General features: G+C 37.7%; 1 protein-coding gene across 1 annotated transcript in view; it reads right to left on the bottom strand.

Annotated features, from left to right (window-relative positions):
* Nucleotides 1-25,859, bottom strand: part of HLCS (holocarboxylase synthetase) — a 507,705-nt gene that overhangs the window by 468,126 nt on the left and 13,720 nt on the right. The window contains exon 3 of the mRNA XM_053705942.1: nt 24,888-25,031. Coding sequence (XP_053561917.1) covers nt 24,888-25,031 — 144 coding nt within the window. The remainder of the gene's footprint in view (nt 1-24,887; nt 25,032-25,859) is intronic.

Here is a 25,859-nt window from a genome sequence, read left to right as displayed (position 1 = left end):
TGGCAACGAACTCAAATTGCCCCACGTATTCCCCACAGAGATAAGGCCATAGTAATCCTCCTGGCGGTAGTGGGTAGCGATTATATCTTTCCCATACACTCCGGCAGTGCTCAGGGTCTCAGCGTCTCAGCTCTTAAAACCTGATTAGCCTCTAATATCCTATTTCCCAGCCACTACAGGCTTCCTGCGGGCAACTCTCAGTCAGCGATCAGGAACTATGCTCCTCCTTGCTTTACTCGTCTGGCTCAAGTATCCGAGCCACCAAACTTGTTCCAAGGTTCCAGCCGTGTGCACCTAGCATCAGATGCAGTCGCCCTAGGAAGGTATGGGACCTTCAGCAACGGGCAATTCGGCTGGGGCAGTGTTTTTCACTCGAGCTACTCCAGCACCGGCGTTCACCAACCACGCGTGCTGCTAACTCCTCCCACAGGAACCGGCTGCTTTGTTCTCTTGGTATCGTTTTTTTTTGTTTTGTTTTTTTAAAGGGACATGAAACCCAAAATGTTTTCTTTCCTGATTCAGATAGAGAATATAATTTTAAACAACTTTCCCATTTACTTCTATTATCTAATTTGCTTTATTCTCTTGGTATCCTTTGTTGAAAAGCATATCTAGATAGGCTCAGGTGCTTAGAGCTAGCTGCTGTTTGGTGGCTGAACTTGTATGTCGATTTTCATTGGCTTACAAATGTGTTCATCTAGTTTCCAGGAGTGCGTTGCTGCTTCTTCAAAAAAAGATAAGAGAATGAAGTAAACTTGATTACAAAAGTAAATTGGAACATTGAATCATGAAAAAGTTTTGGATTTCATGTCCCGTTAAAGCATATGTAGGTAGGCGTAGGAGCAGCAATTCACTACTGGGAGAAAGCTGCTGATTGGTGGCTGCACATATATAGCTTATCATTGGTTTACTTGATATGTTCAGTTAGTTCCCAATAGTGCATTGCTGCTCCTTCAACAAATAATACTAAGAGAATAAAGCAAATTTGAAGTAAATTGGAAAGTTGTTTAAAATTGTATTGTCTTTTTTCTGCACAAATAACTGGTTTGATATTGGCTGGGAAAAGAAGACGTCACACTATTGCACAGATTGTATATTTCTATCACACTATTGCACAGATTGTATATTTCTATCACACTATTGCACAGATTGTATATTTCTATCACACTATTGCACAGATTGTATATTTCTATCACACTATTGCACAGATTGTATATTTCTATCACACTATTGCACAGATTGTATATTTCTATCACACTATTGCACAGATTGTATATTTCTATCACACTATTGCACAGATTGTATATTTCTATATTGTAAGAGGAGTTTGTTGTTACTATTTTGTACTATTCTCAAAATATTGCTACTGTGACTATTTGAGATGCCTTTGTACCTTGCTACAGACTCCTATATTTCTGTATTGCTATTACAGGGAGTGCAGAATTATTAGGCAAGTTGTATTTTTGAGGATTAATTTTATTATTGAACAACAACCATGTTCTCAATGAACCCAAAAAACTCATTAATATCAAAGCTGAATAGTTTTGGAAGTAGTTTTTAGTTTGTTTTTAGTTATAGCTATTTTAGGGGGATATCTGTGTGTGCAGGTGACTATTACTGTGCATAATTATTAGGCAACTTAACAAAAAACAAATATATACCCATTTCAATTATTTATTTTTACCAGTGAAACCAATATAACATCTCAACATTCACAAATATACATTTCTGACATTCAAAAACAAAACAAAAACAAATCAGTGACCAATATAGCCACCTTTCTTTGCAAGGACACTCAAAAGCCTGCCATCCATGGATTCTGTCAGTGTTTTGATCTGTTCACCATCAACATTGCGTGCAGCAGCAACCACAGCCTCCCAGACACTGTTCAGAGAGGTGTACTGTTTTCCCTCCTTGTAAATCTCACATTTGATGATGGACCACAGGTTCTCAATGGGGTTCAGATCAGGTGAACAAGGAGGCCATGTCATTAGATTTTCTTCTTTTATACCCTTTCTTGTCAGCCACGCTGTGGAGTACTTGGACGCGTGTGATGGAGCATTGTCCTGCATGAAAATCATGTTTTTCTTGAAGGATGCAGACTTCTCCCTGTACCACTGCTTGAAGAAGGTGTCTTCCAGAAACTGGCAGTAGGACTGGGAGTTGAGCTTGACTCCATCCTCAACCCGAAAAGGCCCCACAAGCTCATCTTTGATGATACCAGCCCAAACCAGTACTCCACCTCCACCTTGCTGGCGTCTGAGTCGGACTGGAGCTCTCTGCCCTTTACCAATCCAGCCACGGGCCCATCCATCTGGCCCATCAAGACTCACTCTCATTTCATCAGTCCATAAAACCTTAGAAAAATCAGTCTTGAGATATTTCTTGGCCCAGTCTTGACGTTTCAGCTTGTGTGTCTTGTTCAGTGGTGGTCGTCTTTCAGCCTTTCTTACCTTGGCCATGTCTCTTAGTATTGCACACCTTGTGCTTTTGGGCACTCCAGTGATGTTGCAGCTCTGAAATATGGCCAAACTGGTGGCAAGTGGCATCTTGGCAGCTGCACGCTTGACTTTTCTCAGTTCATGGGCAGTTATTTTGCGCCTTGGTTTTTCCACACGCTTCTTGCGACCCTGTTGACTATTTTGAATGAAACGCTTGATTGTTCGATGATCACGCTTCAGAAGCTTCGCAATTTTAAGAGTGCTGCATCCCTCTGCAAGATATCTCACTATTTTTGACTTTTCTGAGCCTGTCAAGTCCTTCTTTTGACCCATTTTGCCAAAGGAAAGGAAGTTGCCTAATAATTATGCACACCTGATATAGGGTGTTGATGTCATTAGACCACACCCCTTCTCATTACAGAGATGCACATCACCTAATATGCTTAATTGGTAGTAGGCTTTCGAGCCTATACAGCTTGGAGTAAGACAACATGCATAAAGAGGATGATGTGGTCAAAATACTCATTTGCCTAATAATTCTGCACTGCCTGTATTGTATTATATTTGCCTTGGAAAAAAAAATCATTATATTAAAAGAAATTCATAAAAAAAAAAGTATGCTCTCTCAATTTACTTTTATTATCTAATTTGCATCATTCTCTGGCTATTCTTTGTTGAAGAAATAGAAATGCACATGGGTGAGCCAATCACACAAGGCACTTAAGTGCAGCCATTAATCAGCTGCTTCAGAGCCTATTTAGATATGCTTTTCAACAAAGGATATTAATAGAATGAAGCAAATTAGATAATAGAAGTACATTAGAAAGTTGTTTAAAATTCCATGTTCTTTCTGAATCATGAGAGAGAGAAAAAATTGGGTTTTATGTCCCTTTAACTATCTTAGTACATATTTACACAAAATGCATAATAATATGGAATTATTAGTGGTGCAACTGATTAATACAGTTTACTAAAAATATAAACGGCAAAGATCAAATCTTATCACTTATCAAACATCTACATACAAAGCATGATTATTGTTAAAGCGATATGAAACCAAAACATTTTCTTTTATGATTCAGATAGAGCATACAATATTAAACAACTTTTCAATTTACATCTATTGAATAATGAGCTTCATTCTCTTGGCATCCTTTGTTGGAAAGCATATCTAGATAGGCTCAGGAGCTTGGTTTACAAATGTGTTCAACTAGCTCCCAGGAGTGCATTGCTTCTTCTTCTTCTTCAATAAAATATACCATGAGAATGAAGCAAAATTGATTACAGAAGTATATTGGAAAGTTGTTTAAAAATGTATAATCTATTCTGAATTATGAAAAAATGGGTTTCATGTCCCTGAGAGCACAGCACAGTAACAGCAGGTGCAAATTAAACTGAAAAATAAAAGAAATTATTAAAAAAAAAAAAAAATCTATTACGAAAAAAGATTTAAAACACATATTGTTTATTGGATCTAAGTGCAATAGGACAATGAGGTTCCCTCCCACCTGACATACATTAAACCTCTGACACAGAATACCCAAGCTAGACAGATTCCTAGACAATCATTCATAGAAAGTATTTCAATAGACCCCTCAAGTGAAATAATGTTTGGTAAGATCAAGTTCCCAATCTCGGAAGGCTGTTCCGCACATCAATGCATCCTCCGTGGCCAATAATGTCAAACTATAGGCTGCTGTACAACCTAAACAAGGCCGAGGTAACCTGATCAAAGCAGGGTTTTGTAGCACTGAAGGCCTAGTACAAGGTATGTCGCCCGTTCAGTCATGCTTAAGGTAAACACGGACACTTTACAAGTCAAGCTCTTCCTGTGACTTGATGGGAAAATTAGCAGGTAGCCCATACGTAATGATCAAAGCTAAGGAAGCGGAGCCTTGCCCCAAACAAGTGCATTTCCCACAGTGAACTGTTTGCAGAATCTATTGTGTCACTGCTAGATCTGTACAGAGTGTGACTTCTTTTGTCCCACAGGTACAAAGCCAGCAACCCCAAGGTAGGTACAGCAGAGAGTTAAATAAACTACAGCAAAGCTTAAAAAGATATGAAACTAAAAAAAATGATGCCAAGCACATGAAAGAGCACGGTTTAAAAATGGTCAACAAAATGTTTACGTTAAAAAAGGTCAAGCTAAAGGGAGTCAAGTTAAAATGAATCTTTAATGATTAAGATAGGACATGCAATTTTTAACAACTTTTCAAATCACTTTTATCATCAAATTTGATTTGTTCTCTAGATATCCTTTTTTTGAAAGCTAAACCTAGGAAGGCTCAAAATGATTTCTAAACCGTTGAAGGCCGCCTCCTATCTCAGTGCATTTTGACAATTTTTCACAGATTAGACAGTGCGAGTTCATGTGTGCCATATAGATAATATCATGCTCACTCCCACAGAGTTACTTAGGAGTCAGCACCGATTGGCTAAAATGCATGTCTGTCTAAAGAACTTAAATAATTGGGCAGTCTGCAGAGGCTCAGATACTAGGTATTCACAGAGGTAAAATGTATATTAATATAACAGTGTTAGTTATGCAAAATTGGATTAGAGTTAATAAAGTGATTATCTATCTTTTTAAACAATAACAATTTTCATGTAGACTGTCCCTTTAATGCTGTTTAAACTGATAATGAAACTAAAGGGAAGTACAAGTTTGTGCACAACTGATTCCTAGGCAGAGACTGCTCTATAGCTACTAAGCACAACTCCCACAGTTACGGACCTCACAAACATACAAAACAAAAAGTGTTTCTTTTCAGCACAAAAAAAAGTAAAAAAAAATAATAATTAAAAACTGTAATAAAATGTTAAAATGTTTTCTTTTAGATGCAACATTAGTCCATTCTAATTCCAAATGGACCTGGACATTACTATCCCTAGTTTACTATGGCCTGGATTACAAGTGGAGCACACAATTATTAGCACTATTGAGTGTTAACATTATTCAATTGCAATCAATAGTGCTTCTATTATTGTGTTATTTATGTATTTATTTGTATTTTTGTATTACAAGAGTACACTGATGATAGCAGATAAAGAGTGTGAGAACAAATTAAATTAGGGCATAGAATAAAGATACAAGTGTATTCAATACATGACAAAGACAACACCCAAAGTTATTTTTAGCACTCGAACAATAGTCTGAGGCACGCTAACATCTGCATGTCGGATAGTGCGGGTGCCCTAAACCCACATATAATAGACCTTTATGGAGGGGCTCAGTAAATTTCATAGGGTGACCTGACCATATTGCTGCTTTAAAAAGAGGAACATGAAAAATACATATGTCAGGGTTCTTATAATGGAACATTATTCAAAGCATTTCTTTAAACAGCCCTGACATATGTATTTTTCATATGTCCCTTTTTAAAGCGGCAATATGGTCAGCCTAACCATGCGCTATCTATTAAAACTACAGGACACGCTAAAAAAAATTCAGCCACATTAAGATGTTTTTGTTAAAAAAAGTTAAACATCCACTAGTAATCCCAGATGGTGTGCTATTCTTTGAGCAATGTTGCACAAATAATAACCCTGTGCTATTGATTGGCCTCCACGTGTAATGTTGCCCTATGTGTTTAACTCCCATAAATGTATTAACCCCATAGGTAAAGTCCTGCTCAGCAGCTGCATGCATTGCAGATCTCAAACAGTAGACCACCAGTGAGCCAATCAGAGATGGCGTGGCAGATGCCTGACCTGTCAATTATACTGTGTTCTGCTCAGAAGCTGCAATGATTGCAGGCCCTAAGCAGGACTTTATTTTTTTGTTAATCCTTTTGCCAGGGTTAAATACAGTTATCTGAATCAGTACTGCAAAAATGACAATCTAACAAATCAGAGCAAGTTATATTTGCATTAGAATGTCCCTTTAATGACAAGTCTGGTTGCACACAGTATAAGCGCATCTGTCCCGGAGATCCTGTAGAATTCTACCAGTTGATTACACACACACTGTCAATACAGCGTTTTACTCTCTAAAGAATTCATCACACAGAAAGAAAATGTATTATACAACAGAACCAAAAGACCGGTGTACCACAAAGAATTGTAAAGGTAAATTAGCTTCCCCGAATAATACCTTGGGGGACAAAATGAGAGTTGATGAATGGGTATATTAAGTGTGTGCTATTGCAATTTTAAAAACTTAATCAAATGTTGCACATTCACAGAATTGCAAAATATCACAAACATTAAAGATATAGTAAACACCAAAAATGTTATGGTTTAAAAAGATAGATAATCCATTTATTTACCATTCCCCAGTTTTGCATAACCAACACAGTTATAGAAAAATACTTTTTACCTTTGTGATTACCTTGTATCTAAGCCTCTGCAGATTGCATTCTTATCTCAGATCTTTTCACAGTTTTGCATTTCAGGCAATTAGTGCTGACTCTTAAATAACTCCATGTGCATGAGCACACTGTCATTTATATGAAACACATGAAATAGTGCCCTCTAGCTGTGAAAAATTCAACTGCATTCAGATAAGAGGCGGCCTTTAAGGGCTTAGAAATTAGCATATGAGCCTACCTAGGCTTAGCTTTTAACTAAGAATACCAAGGGAACAAAGAAAATTTGATAATAAAAGTAAATTAGAAAGTTGTTTAAAAGTACATGCCCTATCTGATTTTAGACTCTGCTAGTAAAATTAAAAAACGCTACATGTAGGGTTTTTTTTTATATTTACTAAAGGAGACTGCACCTGTATGGTAAGCAGATTAAAAATATAGTAGAAAAGCCCCTGATCACAAGTTTAAGTACGTGGTATTAAACAGTTGAATATTGCTTTGTTAATAATCCGACATATTACAAAGCGTGTGATCACATCATGTATTTCATTTGGAATGTATTATTCTTCTTTATCATCTGGTACAACTCAGTCAACATTCTCTTACTAATCTATTATATACACTAACCAATCACATTGATAAGTACATTCAATGTACTATTTTTTTGTAATAATACATTATATATTTAATTTTAATTGATATTTCCTTTTCATGGGAACCCTATAAATACAGTAAATGGGATAAGTAAGAGGCTGGCCCTTTAAAATACTGGGGATTGTGAGAACCCCTATGGGAATAATTTGCATTACAGATTTCTTACTCTAACTAACAAACCCCCTGTTAAAGGGACATTATACACTCATTTTTTCTTTGCATAAATGTTTTGATGATATATATAGCCCATAAAGGGTTTTTTTTTGTTTTACTGATTTTTAAATAAACATTTCTCTGATATTCAGACTCCTAACCAAGCCCCAAGGTTTTATGAGAATACCGTCAGATACCTACTCCAGCTTGCTCCTGTTTGTGTAAAGGGTCTTTTCATATGCAAAAGAAGGGGGTGGAGTGTCTTATTTCCCACGTGCAGTGGGCTTTCCAGTTGCCTTTTCAACAGAGCTAAACTGAGAGCTTCTAAGTAAGTTTTTAAACAGTTTTATACTGGATTTTTATATCAGTATCTGTGCATCTTATTCTTTATAGTAGGGTCTATTACATGCAGTTATATGAAAATGAGTGTATAGTGTCCCTTTAATTCAGTCTTTTTCATATCATAATTACATGACCAAACAGGTGTAGTCTCCTTTAGTAAATATATATATATATAAAAAATGTATTATTTTTAATTTTACTAGCAGGGTTTACATTTTTGCTGTCCTTTTTATTTTAATAAACCTTGGGCCCGATCCGATATACAGCGAAGCCGGCGACGCCGAATTTTGCGCGGGTTTGGTATCCTATATATACGGCGTAACCTAGAAGTTACGCTCGTATATTTCTGCCTTCGCCCGTAGTTTTTTGGGCCATAGGCAGGTATACCAAACCCGCGCAGTTTGGTATCCAATATACAGCGTAAGGACTTACGTGGCGAAAATGGAGAAATCTTACTCCATTTTCACCTCGCCACAAATTGCAGCCGTAGTAAGCCTTACGCTGTCTATTGGAGCCCCGTAACACCTAACACATGCGCAATGTCTATCTACCTGTCAACCGCGATCCCTCGCTGCAATCCCTAATAAAGTATTTAACCCCTAAACCGCCGCTCCTGGACCCCGCCACCTACATTAAAAGTATAACCCCCTAATGTGATACCCCTACACCGTCGCCAGTTACATTACATACCTCCTAATGTGAGCCCCTTACACCGCCGCCATCGACATTACCTACCCCCTAATGCGAGCCCCTTACACCGCCGCCATCTATATTACATACCCCCTAATGTGAGCCCCTTACACTGCCGCCACGTACATTAACTACCCCCTAATGTGAGCTCCTACCCCACCGCCAGCTATATTAAAATTATTAACCCCTAATTTAATCCCCCTACACCGCCGCCAGCTATATTAATTACATTAACCCCTAATTTAATCCCCCTATACCGCCGCCAGCTATATTAAATAGATTAACCCCTAATCCCCCTACACCACCGCCAGCTATATTAACTATATTAACCCTAATTATATTAGGGTTAATATAGTTATTATATTAATATATATATATATATATATATATATATATATATATATATATATATATATATATGTATGAAGAAAAACGAGTGCAAGCAGGTATCTCCAATTCCAACCTCGATTTATTAGTTTAAAAATCCATGTGGTACATGATCAATGGAAAATCACAGGTATTACTTGACAAACAATGGCTGCTGCTGACATGTTTCGCCACTCAAGGCGTAATCATAGCTGCAGTAAAAATCACAGTCTGCCTATTTAAGGCAGCTGGACAACTTCTATTGGTTTAAAACTTTAATTGTTGACAAGTTTCACTTGGGGATTTTTAACCCCATGTATGCACTTTAAACATTAATGCCTCTTAACAGTTCAAATGTGTAATGATTCTTATAAGTTACTAGTTTATTCTATAAATATTTATCAATGCAGAAGTCACAGCGCTAAACTAACGTATAAACTATGCATGAAACTTGGTACGCTATGCATGAAAAATAAGAATAATACATATGCAAGGGAATACAAAAATATACATGTATATACAAGTACACGAATACAGAAATAAATAGATATAATGAGTTAAACTTAAGCACTCTTGTGGAAACTAAGTTCTATATATTTATATAAACAAGGAATAACAGAATCAATCTTGTTATAGTGCTAATGAACCCAATAATGCGTTATTTTATTAATGCTCAACAATTACATATAGCTGTATTAGATAAATAGTGTATATTAATATATGCATGATTTTGTTGGAAAAATTATCAGAAACAATTGCTAGAAAAGTTAGAAAAATTGCCAGCAAAAGTTGCTGAAAACATTTGCCAGAAAAAAACTTTTACTAGAATTAGTTCTAGAAAAGTGTTAGAAAAAATTGTTAGACAAAAATTGCTTACTAGACTACTAACTAGAAAAATTGCTAGAAGGATGGGACTAGGGAGAGTTGACATAATACAACCAGTCAAACTGTCCCGTCTATTTAAATGTTATTTAAAGTATTAGGATACCAAATTAAATCATTTGACTAAATTGATACCCGTGATCACAGGATTGTGTCACATAAGAGGGAGATGCATGGACCAACACGTCATTTCCAAAAATTTATTTCCAAAAATTTATTAGGTCATATTCCGAATTCAGACCCAGAGGTACTCTGGTCTGAAGCTTGAATATCCAATACATCTCCCTCTTCTGCAACAGTTTGTCGCGATCACCTCCTCTTGGTGGGCATACCACCCTCTCTATAGCCTGCCACCTTAAGCTACTAATGTCTGTATTGTGGCAACGTGCAAAGTGTCTGACTAAAGGAGTACTCGCTTCTCCTGCTTGAATGGTTGATAGATGGTTACGAATACGGACCTTCACCTCATTAGTAGTTAATCCTACATACTGTAGGTGACAGCATATGCAGGTGAGAAGATACACTACATAGGTTGATGTGCATTTTAGGCAGCTGTTGATTGGGAAAGTGTCACCCGTAACTTCTGATTTAAAGATGTTTGACACCAAGATGTATTCGCAGACCCGACATTTTTGTCTGCATTTGAACAGACCTTTGTGAGTTAACCATGAACTCACAGGTCTGTTCAATTCAGGTAACATTGATGGTGATAAAACATTTGCCAAGGTTTTCGCTCTCCGATAAGAACATCTTAAACCAGTTTTGACACAATTTTCCAATTTATCATCAGCTGAGAGAAGTTTGAAATGTTTTTTAACAATCCTGCATATTTCAGTGTATTGTGTGCTGAAATCTGTTACAAAAGTAAGCCTTGGTGGGTGTCTGAGACTGTGTTGGTGGAAGACCCTTGAATTAAAGTGTTCCTATCAAGGTCTAAGACCTGCTCTCTAGCTTTAGAGACCACTTGGTTAGAATAACCACGTCTTTTCAGTCTATCACTTAATTCTAGTGATTTTTCACAAAAAGTGTCATTCAGAGTGCAGTTCCTCCTAACCCTGACAAACTGCCCCTTTGCTACGGCAAAGGGGACATGTCGGGGATGGCAACTGCTGGCATGCAGCAGTGCATTGCCTGCAGATGGTTTCCGATAGATACTACAGATTATCTTTCCCTGTTTAGTTCCTTCCAAAGAAATATCCAAAAAATTAATGGTATTAGCACATAATTCAGATGTAAATTGTAGACCAATATTGTTGCTATTTATAGCATCAATAAATTCCGAGAATGCTGTGCCCCCGCCCACCCAAATCAACAGGAGATCATCAATATAGCGTCCATAATAATGGATCAAATGCCTGTGGGAGTTCCTATCTCCATAGATGTGGGACAGCTCCCACCAACCCATAAAGAGGTTTGCATAGGAGGGGGCAAACTTAGCCCCCATAGCTGTCCCACACCTCTGGAGAAAGAACTCCCCTTCAAATTTGAAGTAATTGTGGGTGAGCAGGAACCACAGCACCCTCAGAATGTATTTCTGGAAGTTCAAACTGAAATCCGAATAGTTCTTGAGAAAGAAGGAAATTGCTTCCAGCCCCTCTTTATGGGGGATGGAAGAATACAAAGAAACCACATCAATTGTGGCCCATCGAAATTGACCAAAGTTCCATTCTTTAGATTCTAGTATTTGGATGACATGTTTCGTATCACCAAGATAACTATTCAAGGATAGCACAAATGGTTGGAGGATTCCATCCATCCATTGTGATACGTGCTCAGTCAGTGAGCCAATCCCACTGACAATGGGTCGTCCCTTAACTTCAGTAAGGGATTTGTGTATTTTAGGAAGATGGTGGAAGATGGGCACTACAGGGTGATCAACACATAGAAATTCAAAAGTGTCACGATCAAAGTGCCCATCCTCCAAACCATCATCCAGAATACCCAAAAGTTCACGTTTATATATTGAAGTGGGATCAGCAGACAAGAGAGTATAATTGTCAGTATTATGTAACTGTCGAAAGGCCTCTTGTAAATACATATCTCGATCGAGGACCACAATAGAACCTCCCTTGTCTGCTGAACGCACCACAATATCTTTATTATTCTTGAGTTCATCAAGGGCTAGTTTTTGTTGTTTCGTCAGATTGGAATGCATCTTATTTTCTACCGCTTTCAGTGCTGTAAGGTCACGTTCAACTCTTTTAAAAAAGGTTTCAAGTACTGGACCTCTAGTGTGTATAGGGTAGAATTCAGAGGGTTTCTTAAAAGTACCGTAGGAATTAGTGTTGTCCGATTGGGTCTTAGAATCGCCCTCTCTCATTAATTGCTCCAGTGTAAGGGTATCACATACCTCACTGAATGTCTGTATATGTCGTGTATTTTTCATTTGTGATGATAATATTACTCGTGGGTTATCTATGTCAGTTGCAGATAAATTACTTGCTCCACAATAAAATTTCTTTAGAGTCATGTTTCTTATCAATTTATTAACATCTAATAACGTTTTAAAAACGTCAAAATTTGCTTGCAGGAGAAAAATTCAAACCCAAACTTAATACAGACAATTGAGCTGGTGTAAGTGTGTACTTAGATAAATTGACAACATTATCTATTACTTTTATTTGTTTTTGTTTTGCCCCCTGTTTCCTCTGTTGCCTCGATTGCCCCTCAACTGATAATGTTTCTGTCCCTGTTGTGCTCCTAACCCTATTCCTGTTTTCTGGGTTGAAAGACAAAAAACCTGAGCCAAATATATATTAAGTATAATAACCCTATCTAACTCTAACATCCCTAACTAAATTCTTATTAAAATAAATTAATTAATATTAATATTATTAATTAAAATATTCCTATTAAAATCTAAATACTTACCTATAAAATAAACCCTAAGATAGCTACAATATAATAATTACATTGTAGCTATTTTAGGGTTTATATTTATTTTACGGGTAACTTGGTATTTATTTTAACTAGGTACAATAGCTATTAAATAGTTAATAACTATTTAATAGCTACCTAGTTAAAATAATTACCAATTTACCTGTAAAATAAATCCTAACCTAAGTTACAAATACACCTACACTATCAATAAATTAAATAAACTACAAATATCTAAACTAAAATACAATTAAATAAACTAAACTAAATTACAAAAATTAAAAAAAGATTACAAGATTTTTAAGCTAATTACACCTATTCTAAGCCCCCTAATAAAATAATAAAGCCCCCCAAAATAAAAAAAATTCCCTACCCTATTCTAAATTAAAAAAGTTAATAGCTCTTTTACCTTACCAGCCCTTAAAAGGGCCTTTTGCGGGGCATGCCCCAAAGAAAACAGCTCTTTTGCCTGTAAAAAACCCCCACAATACCACCCCCCAACATTACAACCCACATACCCCTATTCTAAACCCACCCAAACCCCCCTTAAAAAAACCTAACACTACCCCCCTGAAGATCTCCCTACCTTGTCTTCACCCAGCCGGGCAGAACTCTTCATCCGACCCGGCGATGTCTTCAATCAAGCGGCAGAGAAGTCTTCTTCCATCCGGGCGATGTCTTCAAGCAAGCAAAACAAAAACAAATCAGTGACCAATATAGCCACCTTTCTTTGCAAGGACACTCAAAAGCCTGCCATCCATGGATTCTGTCAGTGTTTTGATCTGTTCACCATCAACATTGCGTGCAGCAGCAACCACAGCCTCCAAGACACTGTTCAGAGAGGTGTACTGTTTTCCCTCCTTGTAAATCTCACATTTGATGATGGACCACAGGTTCTCAATGGGGTTCAGATCAGGTGAACAAGGAGGCCATGTCATTTGATTTTCTTCTTTTATACCCTTTCTTGCCAGCCACGCTGTGGAGTACTTGGACGCGTGTGATGGAGCATTGTCCTGCATGAAAATCATGTTTTTCTTGAAGGATGCAGACTTCTTCCTGTACCACTGCTTGAAGAAGGTGTCTTCCAGAAACTGGCAGTAGGACTGGGAGTTGAGCTTGACTCCATCCTCAACCTGAAAAGGCCCCACAAGCTCATCTTTGATGATACCAGCCCAAACCAGTACTCCACCTCCACCTTGCTGGCATCTGAGTCGGACTGGAGCTCTCTGCCCTTTACCAATCCAGCCACGGGCCCATCCATCTGGCCCATCAAGACTCACTCTCATTTCATAAGTCCATAAAACCTTAGAAAAATCAGTCTTGAGATATTTCTTGGCCCAGTCTTGACGTTTCAGCTTGTGTGTCTTGTTCAGTGGTGGTCGTCTTTCAGCCTTTCTTACCTTGGCCATGTCTCTGAGTATTGCACACCTTGTGCTTTTGGGCACTCCAGTGATGTTGCAGCTCTGAAATATGGCCAAACTGGTGGCAAGTGGCATCTTGGCAGCTGCACGCTTGACTTTTCTCAGTTCATGGGCAGTTATTTTGCGCCTTGGTTTTTCCACACGCTTCTTGCGACCCTGTTGCTTATTTGAATGAAACGCTTGATTGTTCGATGATCACGCTTCAGAAGCTTTGCAATTTTAAGAGTGCTGCATCCCTCTGCAAGATATCTCACTATTTTTGACTTTTCTGAGCCTGTCAAGTCCTTCTTTTGACCCATTTTGCCAAAGGAAAGGAAGTTGCCTAATAATTATGCACACCTGATATAGGTTGTTGATGTCATTAGACCACACCCCTTCTCACAGAGATGCACATCACCTAATATGCTTAATTGGTAGTAGGCTTTCGAGCCTATACAGCTTGGAGTAAGACAACATGCATAAAGAGGATGATGTGGTCAAAATACTCATTTGCCTAATAATTCTGCACTCCCTGTAGTTAAAATAAATACCAAGTTACCTGTAAAATAAATATAAACCCTAAAATAGCTACAATGTAATTATTAATTACATTGTAGCTATCTTAGGGTTTATTTTATAGGTAAGTATTTAGATTTAAATAGGAATACTTTAATTAATAATATTAATATTAATTAGATTTATTTTAATAAGAATTTAGTTAGGGATGTTAGAGTTAGATAGGGTTATTATACGACGGCGCCGTATATAGAATAGCTCGAGTTGCGAGCTGAAACTACGGGCGGCGGGGGTTCCCTCGCTTGCGCCCCAAACTACGATCTATATCGGACCGCGCCCCTTATATATATGTTTACTGCACAGGAATTATAGGACTTTTACTTTGGATTTCTTCTAATGCCTTTATTGCTCAGCATTAGATTCTGTGAAAATGTACTCACTATACAGTGATGCAGCATAACAATAAAATATCATGAGAACATCTTTATCTAAAAATAGAAGATATTTTACCTCACTATTTCTTCAGGATTTACCTTAGTAAATGCTCTATCATCTGCATGGATAAGAAAAAACAGCCAATCAGTGTCATCAGTGCTGAGTTCACCCTTTTATTTCATAGTAAACTTCCTTAAAGGGACATGAAACCCCAACATTTTCTTTCATGATTCAGATAGAGAATACAATTTTAAACAACTTTCTAAATTTACTCCTATTATCTAATTTGTTTCATTATCTTGGTATCATTTTTTGAAGGAGCGGCAATGCACTACTGGTTTCTAACAGAACACATTGGTGAGTCAATCAAAATATATATATATATATATATATATATATATATATATATATATATATATATATATATATATATATATATATATATATATATACACATATACAGCCACCAATCAACAGCTAGAACCTAGGTTCTCTGCTGCCCCTGAGCTTGCCTAGATAAACATTTCAGCAAATGATAACAAGAGAAGGAAGCAAATTAAATAATAGAAGTAAATTGGAAAGTTGTTTATAAAATTATATTCTCTATCTGAATCATGAAAGAAAAAATTTGGGTTTCATGTCCCTTTAAACTGAAGAGGGAAATAATGCAACTGTGTCTGCAAATGCCAGTGTGCACACTACCTTGCAAGTCCTGGGACAAGCATCCTGATTGGCTGTTTAAAGTCCCTTTATAGTGGGATATGGCTGAGGAAATGTTGATCAAATATTTTCCTTTTTACATACAGTAGATGTTCATGTGATTATCTAGTCAGCTTTTGCAGATATACTGCATCACTTTCAAACAATTCAACATTTGTGTATCATGTCCCTTTAAATATGCTTATTATTTATCTTGTCTCGTTACTTTATACCAGTTCCACTCGTCCATCGCTATCCCCTGAACCCCCTTAGCACGTAAGCCTAAGAGTCCAGCTGTTTGTAGATCACCTGACTACAACAGTGCAACTCTTGGCAGGGCCCTCTACCCATTTGATCCCTATATTTGTTTTGTTGTACTACCCCTTTGCTTACAGCGCTGCGGAATCTGTTGGCGCTCTACAAATAACCGATAATAATAATAATTGTCTCCTTTAACTGTAATTTACCTCTAAAAATTGTGGGCTTTTCAGTTCCTATTAGAACTGGAATTGCAGACTCAAGACTTAAAGGGACATGAAACCCACATTTTTTCTTTCCTGATTTAGAAAGAGCATGCAATTTTAAACAACTTATTAATTTACATCTATTATCTTATTTGATTCATTCTGTTGATATTCTTTGCTGAAAAGCACATCTAGATAGACTCAGTAGCTGCTGATTGGTGTCTACACATTGATGCTTCATGTGATTGGCTCACCCATGTGCATTGCTATTTCTTCAACAAAGGATATCTAAAAAAAATGAAGCAATTAGATAATAGAAGTAAACTGGAATGTTGTTTAAAAATTTTATTCTCTACCTGAATCACGAAAGAAAAATTGTGGGTTTAGTGTCCCTTTAATACTGCTATATTTCACAAGGTCATTGGCTGCACACTGTAGTGACCAATTTATAAGTGTCTCTAATTGGCTTCAGCACGGAAGGAAATCTAGGTTACGACATGACAGAGTGCATTTGCTCTATCGACACTGATACTGTACATTTACAACTTATATCATTTTAAAAATATATATCTGCACATTATTCTCAGGCTAATTTTTGCTTTGAAAATAACGTTCTATCTAACATTTGTTTAGTAAGGTAATATCCCTTTAATTAAAGTTCATGATAGTTTATATTTTTGAACTCACCTTACCATTTAGTCCCTCAGACTCCTGTTAAAAGTTTAGTGAAACAATTATTCTTCCAAAAATTAATTTTTAAAGTTCCAGCCTCCAACTTGTTTTGAAGCTACACCAATATAGGTCAAGTCTTTATAAAAACTTTTAGAAATATTGTCAAATCAAAGAGACATTGCATTTTGTTATGCACAGTATAAATATCACAAAATAAACGGTTTAAAGTGCCATAAAACATGTTGAGATCAGTGCAAATTCTAAAAGGACTAATTAAGTAAAAAATAGTTTGCTTAAAAAAATGTTTAAAAAATATTTTAAAATAAATGACTTACATAGCTGTGCTTTCTGGAGTAGACCGACCCCCCCCCCCTCCTTTTTTGTTGTTGTTTAACATCAGAAACACAGGCATTGTATTTTAACTGAGGTCACAGCAGTTATTTGCTTATTAGCATGCTCTAGCAGATAATGACTGTTAGGGATAGATTTATCAAAGGCTAGGAACTCTGTATGTGCTTCGCCTGTTACTGCGCCCCAGCTCGCCTCCGGAGAAGCGCACATGTGCGCCTTAATTTATAAAAAAAAAAAACAGATGTAATTTTGCGCGTTTAGTAAAATGCAAGCTGGGGCGTAATAATGAGAAATTTCGCCTGTCGGAAAAAGCATTTACTCCCTATTTATCACAGTTCATCCATATAAATATTTACGCCGCCATGTCTTGATTACGAAAAAAGCGTTTTTTTAGGTATCTATTTTGCGCATATTTATATTATATAATGTTTACGTGCTGTTTTTGCCATATGTTGGTAATTTAAGTCGCAAAAATCAATATATCGATACACGGTAGAGAGTTCAGACAACAGCTCAGACAACGATGGGGGCACTTCAGGACCAGTAGAAGGGACCCAGGGCTCACAAGCAATGCAGACCCGGTCAAAACACTGGGAAAATAGAGGCCGCACGTACGCAGGGGCGGGCACAAATTACAGAGGAAGAGGGCGACCACCGAGACAGTGGCGCAAGTAGGTGATAATGGCACTAACATTATTATGAATCTCAGCACACATCAGCTGACAACCTCTGAACAATCCCTGTTGCAGAAGGGTTTTAAATTTGTTCCCACTACAAACTCTGATTTCTGGATTTATATAAATTTAAAAGATCATTGCACCTGAAGGATCACTTTGGCATTTCGGATTTATCAAATTCTGAATTCAGAAGAAAAGGGAAATTTGACCCCAAAAGTAATAATCCCAGTACCAAGACATTCTCGAGGATAGTTAGAGAGGATATGATGCATGACCAACATACTAAACAACATTCTGTTCGCAACAACCTCACAAAACTGGAGAGACGGGCGTTAAAGGATTTACAAAGCAACCCCAACCTGGTCATCAGGGAAGCAGATAAGGGGGTTCCCTGGTACTCCAGGACTACACTGATTATAAGACAGAGATTGTTGCACAACTATCTGACGGTGGTACCTACAGAAGACTACCCAGGGACCCCACAAAGCCCTTCAGGGATGAGATTGATACCTATTTGGGCTGTTTACTTCAACAGGATGTAATTAATAAACAACTAAAGGATTATTTGCAGGTCGATTTCCCAATCATACCGGTGATTTACACTTTGCCGAAGGTTCACAAACATCCACTCCATCCCCCTGGCAGACTTATTGTCTCGGCCAGGGGGTCTATCCTTCAACCACTGGCCACCTATGTGGACTCAACATTGCAGCCTATGGTAAGTAATGTTCCATCCTTTCTTCTTGACTCCATAGAGCTGATTAGACTACTACAGTCTTGGCATCATTATGGATGTGATCAGCCTTTATTCCATAATACCACATGAACAGGGCATGGCAGCAGTTTGTAAACACTTGCTCAGAAGCCCCTATAGTGGTCCCCCAGTGGATGTCATCATGCAGTTATTGGACTTCTGCTTGAAGTACAATTACTTCAAATTTGAAAAGGACTTTTTTTCTACAGATCTCAGACACGGCCCCATCCTTTGCCAATTTGTTTATGGCATGTTTCGAATTGGAAGAAACTAACTTGTTTAAGGATATGAGAGTTAAACTCTTTAGGCGTTACATAGATGGCCTCTTTATCAACTGGGGTGGCTCGATTGAAGATCTCCATCTGTGGTTTGAGGATCTGAACAGGGTGAACAAGAAAGTCCAATTCAAGATGACATTTCATACTGAATGGATAGACTTTCTCGATCTTAGGATACCAAAAGGTGAACAAGGGTTCTGCACTACTCTGTTCCAAAAGGTAACGGATAAAAACTCTCTTCTGGAGGTCAAGAGTTGCCACCCTCCTAGCCTTAAAAAGCACTACCTAGGTCACAGTTTAAAATAGTGGTGCGCAACAATACTGATGAACAACAAAAAAGGTCACAGCTATCTGAGATGCATCAACGCTTTTAGGAGAGAGGATATGGTAACGTGCAAACACGTAAGGCACTACAGGATACCCTGCTGATGTCACAAAAACAAGCATTAGCCAAGACTGAGAGAAGTGATAAAGGAAAACGTATGATTTTTACAACAACCTTTACTCCAGAACAAATTGAATTCTCTAAACCGTTGAAGGATAACTGGGACATTCTGGCCAGTGACAAATCACTCCCTTTCGACCAGATGGAAAGCCCAATGGTGGGTTTCAGATGGTGACGGTCTCTTAAGGACCTTTTGCTACGTTGACAATAGGGATTGCTACAGTACCAGCACCTGGCTTCATTTGAATAAAATGGGTTGTTTTAGATGCAGTGGCTGTACCACTTGTAGGAGTCTTACTCAAAGTCCCAGTTTTATTCATCCATGGACAAATAAGAAATATTACATCAGGTACCAGGTGACATGTACCACACCATATATGGTTTATCTGCTACACTGTCCGTGTGGCAGATTTTATGTTGGGAAGACCAGGATGACCTACGTACACGGATGGCGAATCACCGGTCTGCCATTTGTAGTGCCATCAAGAATGGAGAATCTGAACAACCGGTTGCCAAACACTTTCTGGAAAATGGCCATGGTGTCCAGGACTTGAGATACATTATCATTGACCATATCCCAGTTCCCCAAAGAGGGGCTGATAGAGTGAAGCGCCTATTACAAAAGGAAGCACATTGGATATACAACGTGGACACAATGCATCCAAAGGGATTACATATGTCCCTTGATTACCAATGTTTTCTAAAAATGTTATGATAGTATGTGATTTGAGGCTAACTTGTTTTCTTCTTTTTCCTAGGTGATCTGCTTAATAAGTGGAGGAGGCAGTTTTTAATTTTCATTTAGTTAGCCATATGACAGGTTGTGTATTTGACTGCAGTATATGACATATTTTATCTCTAGGTTGGGAGCCTTTGATTGGTTTGATCTGGTATAGCCCCTTGGTCATGATCAATAGTTCTTACATACTACTATAGCTAGGCTATGTCCCACATTAAATTGATGGTAGCTTTTTTGGTGTGCTGAATATAGACACACTTTGGACATCGTAGTATTTTAGGTGCTCCGTTACAGGTTTTTAGATGTTTGGCAGTATTTTATATGGTTTTGTGCCGACTGCTCGCATTTTTCAAGTATAGATTTAAATACAGTATATTGAGTCTAATACTAGTATATGATATACTATGTTTTGTTCATGTATTTATTGTATGTACTATGATGCCCATCTCCTGTTATTGCATTATATATAATGTGCACGTAACTATGGTGAATTCTTAGGTGATTTCTTTTTTTGTTGTAGATTCTGGTCCTTGGTGGCGCTCCGTAGCATCTTAGCGCATGCGCAGTAGCGCAGGTTAGACGTGCAGGGGCACAGCTGCTTGGGATCTCACAGTGGAGGGTTCTTCATAAATTGTTAAGTGTTTTTATTTAATTTGTCTGAGGACGAAGGAAAACCCAGAAAACTTTAACTGTACAATAAACTATTCGTTTGAAAACTCTATAACTCTTGGTACCCGTATGCGCCTGTGGAAGCGCAAATTTCTGGCAATAACAGTCTCTCCTTGGCGCTGAGCCTTTGTAAAATAAGTTAAAAGAAGAAAGTGCTGCATCACAAGATGTAAAAGCATGTATGATAATGGTGTTCGCCTCAGTCTGTATGGCAAAATATAGAACACTCAATTAAAGGACAAATTTCAGTTCCCTATCGGCGCAAAGCAATGATAAATAAGAAACTGGGCGCATTTGTAGGTTGGGCTCTGAAATTACGCTTATTAAAAATGTATATTGGTGCACTATGGAACGCGCCCATGCGCCTAGGCAAATGCAAGCGGAGTTTGAAGAAATTTCTTTCAGACTTTCTCCAATTATTTTGCCCGCAATTACAGGTGAATAGGTTTGATAAATCTAGCCCTTAAAGTCTTGCATTCTACCATATCAATGGTGGATATATATGCAGCCATAAAAGCAATTGTGTGGGGGCAGTTAGAGCTGTACAATTCGGAAAGGGTTAAAGGGATATTCCAGCCAAAATTGAAACCCACATGGGTGCATTATTTCGGTATTTAACAAAAGCAATTTTGTAATATAGAAAAATGCTTCTAATAAAAGCTATAGCTGTTTCAAAAGTGTTTTTAAGTATGCACCGTGCACCAGCATTTTAATCACAGCACTTGCTCAGAGAGCCTAAGGTGCTTGTAACATCTGGCAGTGACTCAATTATGTAATTGCTGACATTATACAAGCCCCAGTGATGATCTGAGCAGCTACATTATTTAAAATGTGGGTGCAGTGAGAATATCTAGCTATGCTTCACATGCACGTGCAGAAAAAATATTAACACTAAAACAGTGATAACTTTCACTAGAAGCATTTTTGCTAATACATGTTCATTGCAAATTTGTTTCTATTCAAAGATGTAATTCATCATATAAATTTGGACTAGAATGTCCCTTTAATGGCAAGGCACTGCAGTATAAATTTGCAGGTAAAGTAATTTAAGTACATATTATTAAATTTTGTCTCCATCCCAACTTGTTGTATGTCCCTTTAAAGGCATTTAAATTGTCCTATTGTTAGCAAAAGTGTCTCCAGGGACAAACCCCTTAAAATCTTCATAAGTATGTTTATTGCATCGCCAAAATGAAACTTTCCTGATTCAGATAGATCATTTAACCCTTTAACGACCGACGACGTGCAGTGTAAGTCCTCCAAAAAACATACCCTTAACGACCGAGGACGTACCCTGTACATCGTCTTGGAAAGCGGTGGAAGCGATCCTGATCTCTTCCAGCTGCTTTCCGGTTATTGCAGTGATGCCTCGATATCGAGGCATCCTGCAATAACCCTCCTTGGCCATCCGATGCAGAGAGAGCCACTCTGTGGCCCTCTCTGCACCGAACATCGATGGCCAGTATCGTTGGTGGGTGGGAGCCGACGTGGGAGGTGGATGGGCAGCCATTGATGGCTTGTGTGACGCAGAGGGGGGCGGGATCGTGGGAGGGTTAGCCTGGGGCGCGCACGGGGGGCGGGGGCGGGTGGGAACCGCTTCACTACAGAAAATGTTTCTCAGAAAAGTGGGAGAGAGGGGGGAGGTAAATAAAAATAAAAGTAATCCAAGGGATCTGGGAGGGTTGGGGGTTTGGTCTTTGGGGGGGAAGCTACACTAAAGAAAAAATAAAAATAAAATAAAGAAAATCATCTTTTTTTGTAAACTGGGTACTGGCAGACAGCTGCCAGTACCCAAGATGGCTCCTAATAAGTTAGAGGGGGAGGGCTAGAGAGCTGTTTGGGGGGGGATCAGGGAGGTTGGTGGCTAAGGGGGGATCCTACACAGCAGCATATGTAAATATGCCCAAAAAAAATAAAAAAAATTAAGATAGCTTTTATTTTAGTACTGGCAGACCCTGCAAGCTCCCTACAAGCTACCTAATTAACTCCTTCCCTGCTAGCCATAATACATGTGATGCACAGCGTCACTTAGCGGCCTTCTAATTACCAAAAAGCAACGCCAAAGTAGTATATGTCTGCTATTTCTGAACAAAGGGAATCCCAGAGAAGCATTTACAATCATTTATGCCATAATTGCACAAGCTGTTTGTAAATAATTTCAGTGAGAAACCTAAAATTGTGAAAAATGTATTTATTTATTTTTTATTTGATCGCATTTGGTGGTGAAGCTGTGGCATGAAATATACCAAAATGGGCCTAGATCAATACTTTGGGTTGTCTACTAAAAAAAATATATATACATGTCAAAGGATATTCAGGGATTCCTGACAGATATCAGTGTTACAATGTAACTAGCGCTAATTTTGAAAAAAAGTGGTTTGGAAATAGCAAAGTGCTACTTGTACTTATTGCCCTATAACTTGCAAAGAAAATGTAAACATTGGGTATTTCTAAACTCAGGACAAAATTTAGAAACTATTTAGCATGGGAGTTTTTTGGTGGTTGTAGATGTGTAACAGATTTTGGGAGTCAAAGTTAGAAAAAGTGTGTTTTTTAGCATTTTTTCCTCATAATGGTATCTTTAGAAAGTCCATTTAATGGCGAGAAAAACGGTATATAATATGTGTGGGTACAGTAAATGAGTAAGAGGAAAATTACAGCTAAACACAAACACAGCAGAAATGTAAAAATAGCCCTGGTCCCAAACGGTCAGAAAATGGAAAAGTGCTGTGGTCATTAAGGGGTTAAACAACTTTCCAATTTTGTTATGTTATCTAATTAGTTTTATTTTATTGATATCATTTGTTGAAAGCATAAATATGTAGACTCAGGAGTACCAATGCACCACTGTGAGCTAGCTGCTGATTGGTGGCTGCACATATATGCCTCTTGTCATGGGCTCATCCAATGTGTTCAGCTAGCTCCCAGTAGTGCATTGCTGCTCCTTCAACAAAGGATATCAAGAGAATGAAGCTGATTTGATCATATAAGTCAATTAGAATGTTGTTTAAAATTTAAATGAAATAAACATCTACTGCAGAGCTTATACAGGTACAAATCCCTAAATCCAAACTTATTCTGAAATCCAAAATGATCAAACATTACTTCTTTTCCCTACATGTTAATCACAATCTTCTCTGTCTGTGTTTGCGGTGCACTGTTTTGCAGTCAAGGAACATACCCCATAAAACCCTCATAAGTGTGTTTATTACATCTTAGTCCTTTCATGCAAAACTATTTTAAAGGGTTAGAAAAGTCAACATAACATTTTTATGATTCACACAATTAAGTTTTGAGCACTATAAGATTGCAGGCAGACACATTCTCAAGTAGATAAGAATCGCCTCTGGCAATGCCAACCCCTCCTCTCACATGGCTCAGCAGTGTAATTAGTGCTGCAGATTGGATCAGCATCAGTTTCCACTCAGGACCAACAGTGCTCTATTGGGCGTTTATTGGGGTTAAACACATAGTAGTGCAGGGTCAACAGTCTTAAAATTACATAGACTATGTCATTTTTCAATTATAATAGCCCTTTAAAGGGGCAGTAAAGTGAAATCTAAGCTTCCATGATTCAGATGCAATTTTAAACAACTTCCCAGTTTACTTCTATCAAATCTGCTTTGTTCTTTTGGTATCCTTTGTTGTGAAAGAGTAGCAATGGACTACTGGAAGCTACCTGAACACAGTGGATGAACCAATGACAAGAGACATATATGTGCAGTCACAAGCTAGCTCCCATTGGTGCACTGGCGCTTCTGAGACTACCTAGGTATACTCTTCAACAGAGGACACATTTTAAACAGAAGTAAAACTAGATAGTTGATTTAAATTACCTGCTCTATCTGAATCATGAAAGTTTAAATTTTGACTTTACATTCCCTATATTTTTTTACTGTGTGATCAGTGTAGGAGTCTGAGGACAATACAATCTCTATTCGTGTAAGTTTATACTAATTTCCTGTGTTTATGCCTTTTTTTTAAAGGGGAATTGCACTTTCAAGATTTGAATTCCGAGGTTTACACAACAGCCGAGAGAGAAAAGAAACAAAAAGGTATAGAGTCTGTTTTACCTTTTGGGAAGTGAATGATGCAGCTGATAAGGTTTCGCTAGGTAAAGAAATACTCTCAGTTATAAAGGTGATTTGCCCCGCGCCCTGATCCCTATCACAAGACGATTCAGCAAGGAGGCTCCACTTGTTCAGATCTTCAAAGGGCTGAAAGAGAAAATGCAACTGAAGATAAAAACAGAGGCTTACAATCCTCAGTAGAGAGCATTTCATTGCTGTATAATCTAGAGGATTATATAATCAGCTACTTTACAAGCATGGGACAACTCACATGATTTTCCACGTAGGAGACATTTTATTTGTATTTTTGACACAAACAATGTTGTGCCCCTATCAAATTTTTTTTATTAAAGAGACAAATTAATTTTTTAAAATTTATGAATTGGAAAGTTTTCACTGCATTACAAAAAAAAAAAAAAAAAAAAAAAAAAAGATCTGCATGTAAAAAACATGTTTTGAAAGCATTTGAAACTGTCAATTTGTTAGTAAAATATGCACTGTTTTGCAGGTCAAAGGCACACCCCTTGAAAAGCCTCTTGAATGTATGAGCTCTGACATATATCATCCAATCACTGTGCAGCATTTAGGAGTGTCAGTGTTCTGCATTGTACTCCAGTCTCCTGGGGGAGTGGAAATAGTTACATAATAAGAAAAACAGGGAACAAAATTAAACTTTCAGGATTCAGATAGACCATTTCATTTTAAACAGCTTTCCAATTTACAGCAGAAAAAGCTTATAACATAAAATAAGGTCCCTTCGGTGAGCACTCGAGTACAATATAGAAGCGTATGCGTTATCAAAACCTATATTAAAATTTGTACAAGTGACAAATAAAATACAGAGAATTCACGTTCAGCAACATTTTCATATTATTAAAAAAGAATTGTATTAGTATTGTAACATTCATAAACCATGGCTCATGGCAATAATACAGTGTTTTTCAACTAGTGTGCCGTGAGAGATCCTCAGGTGTG

Source organism: Bombina bombina, chromosome 3 (genome assembly GCF_027579735.1).
Source record: "Bombina bombina isolate aBomBom1 chromosome 3, aBomBom1.pri, whole genome shotgun sequence".
Classification (NCBI taxonomy): domain Eukaryota; kingdom Metazoa; phylum Chordata; class Amphibia; order Anura; family Bombinatoridae; genus Bombina; species Bombina bombina.
This window is presented reverse-complemented; position numbering and strand designations above follow the sequence as displayed.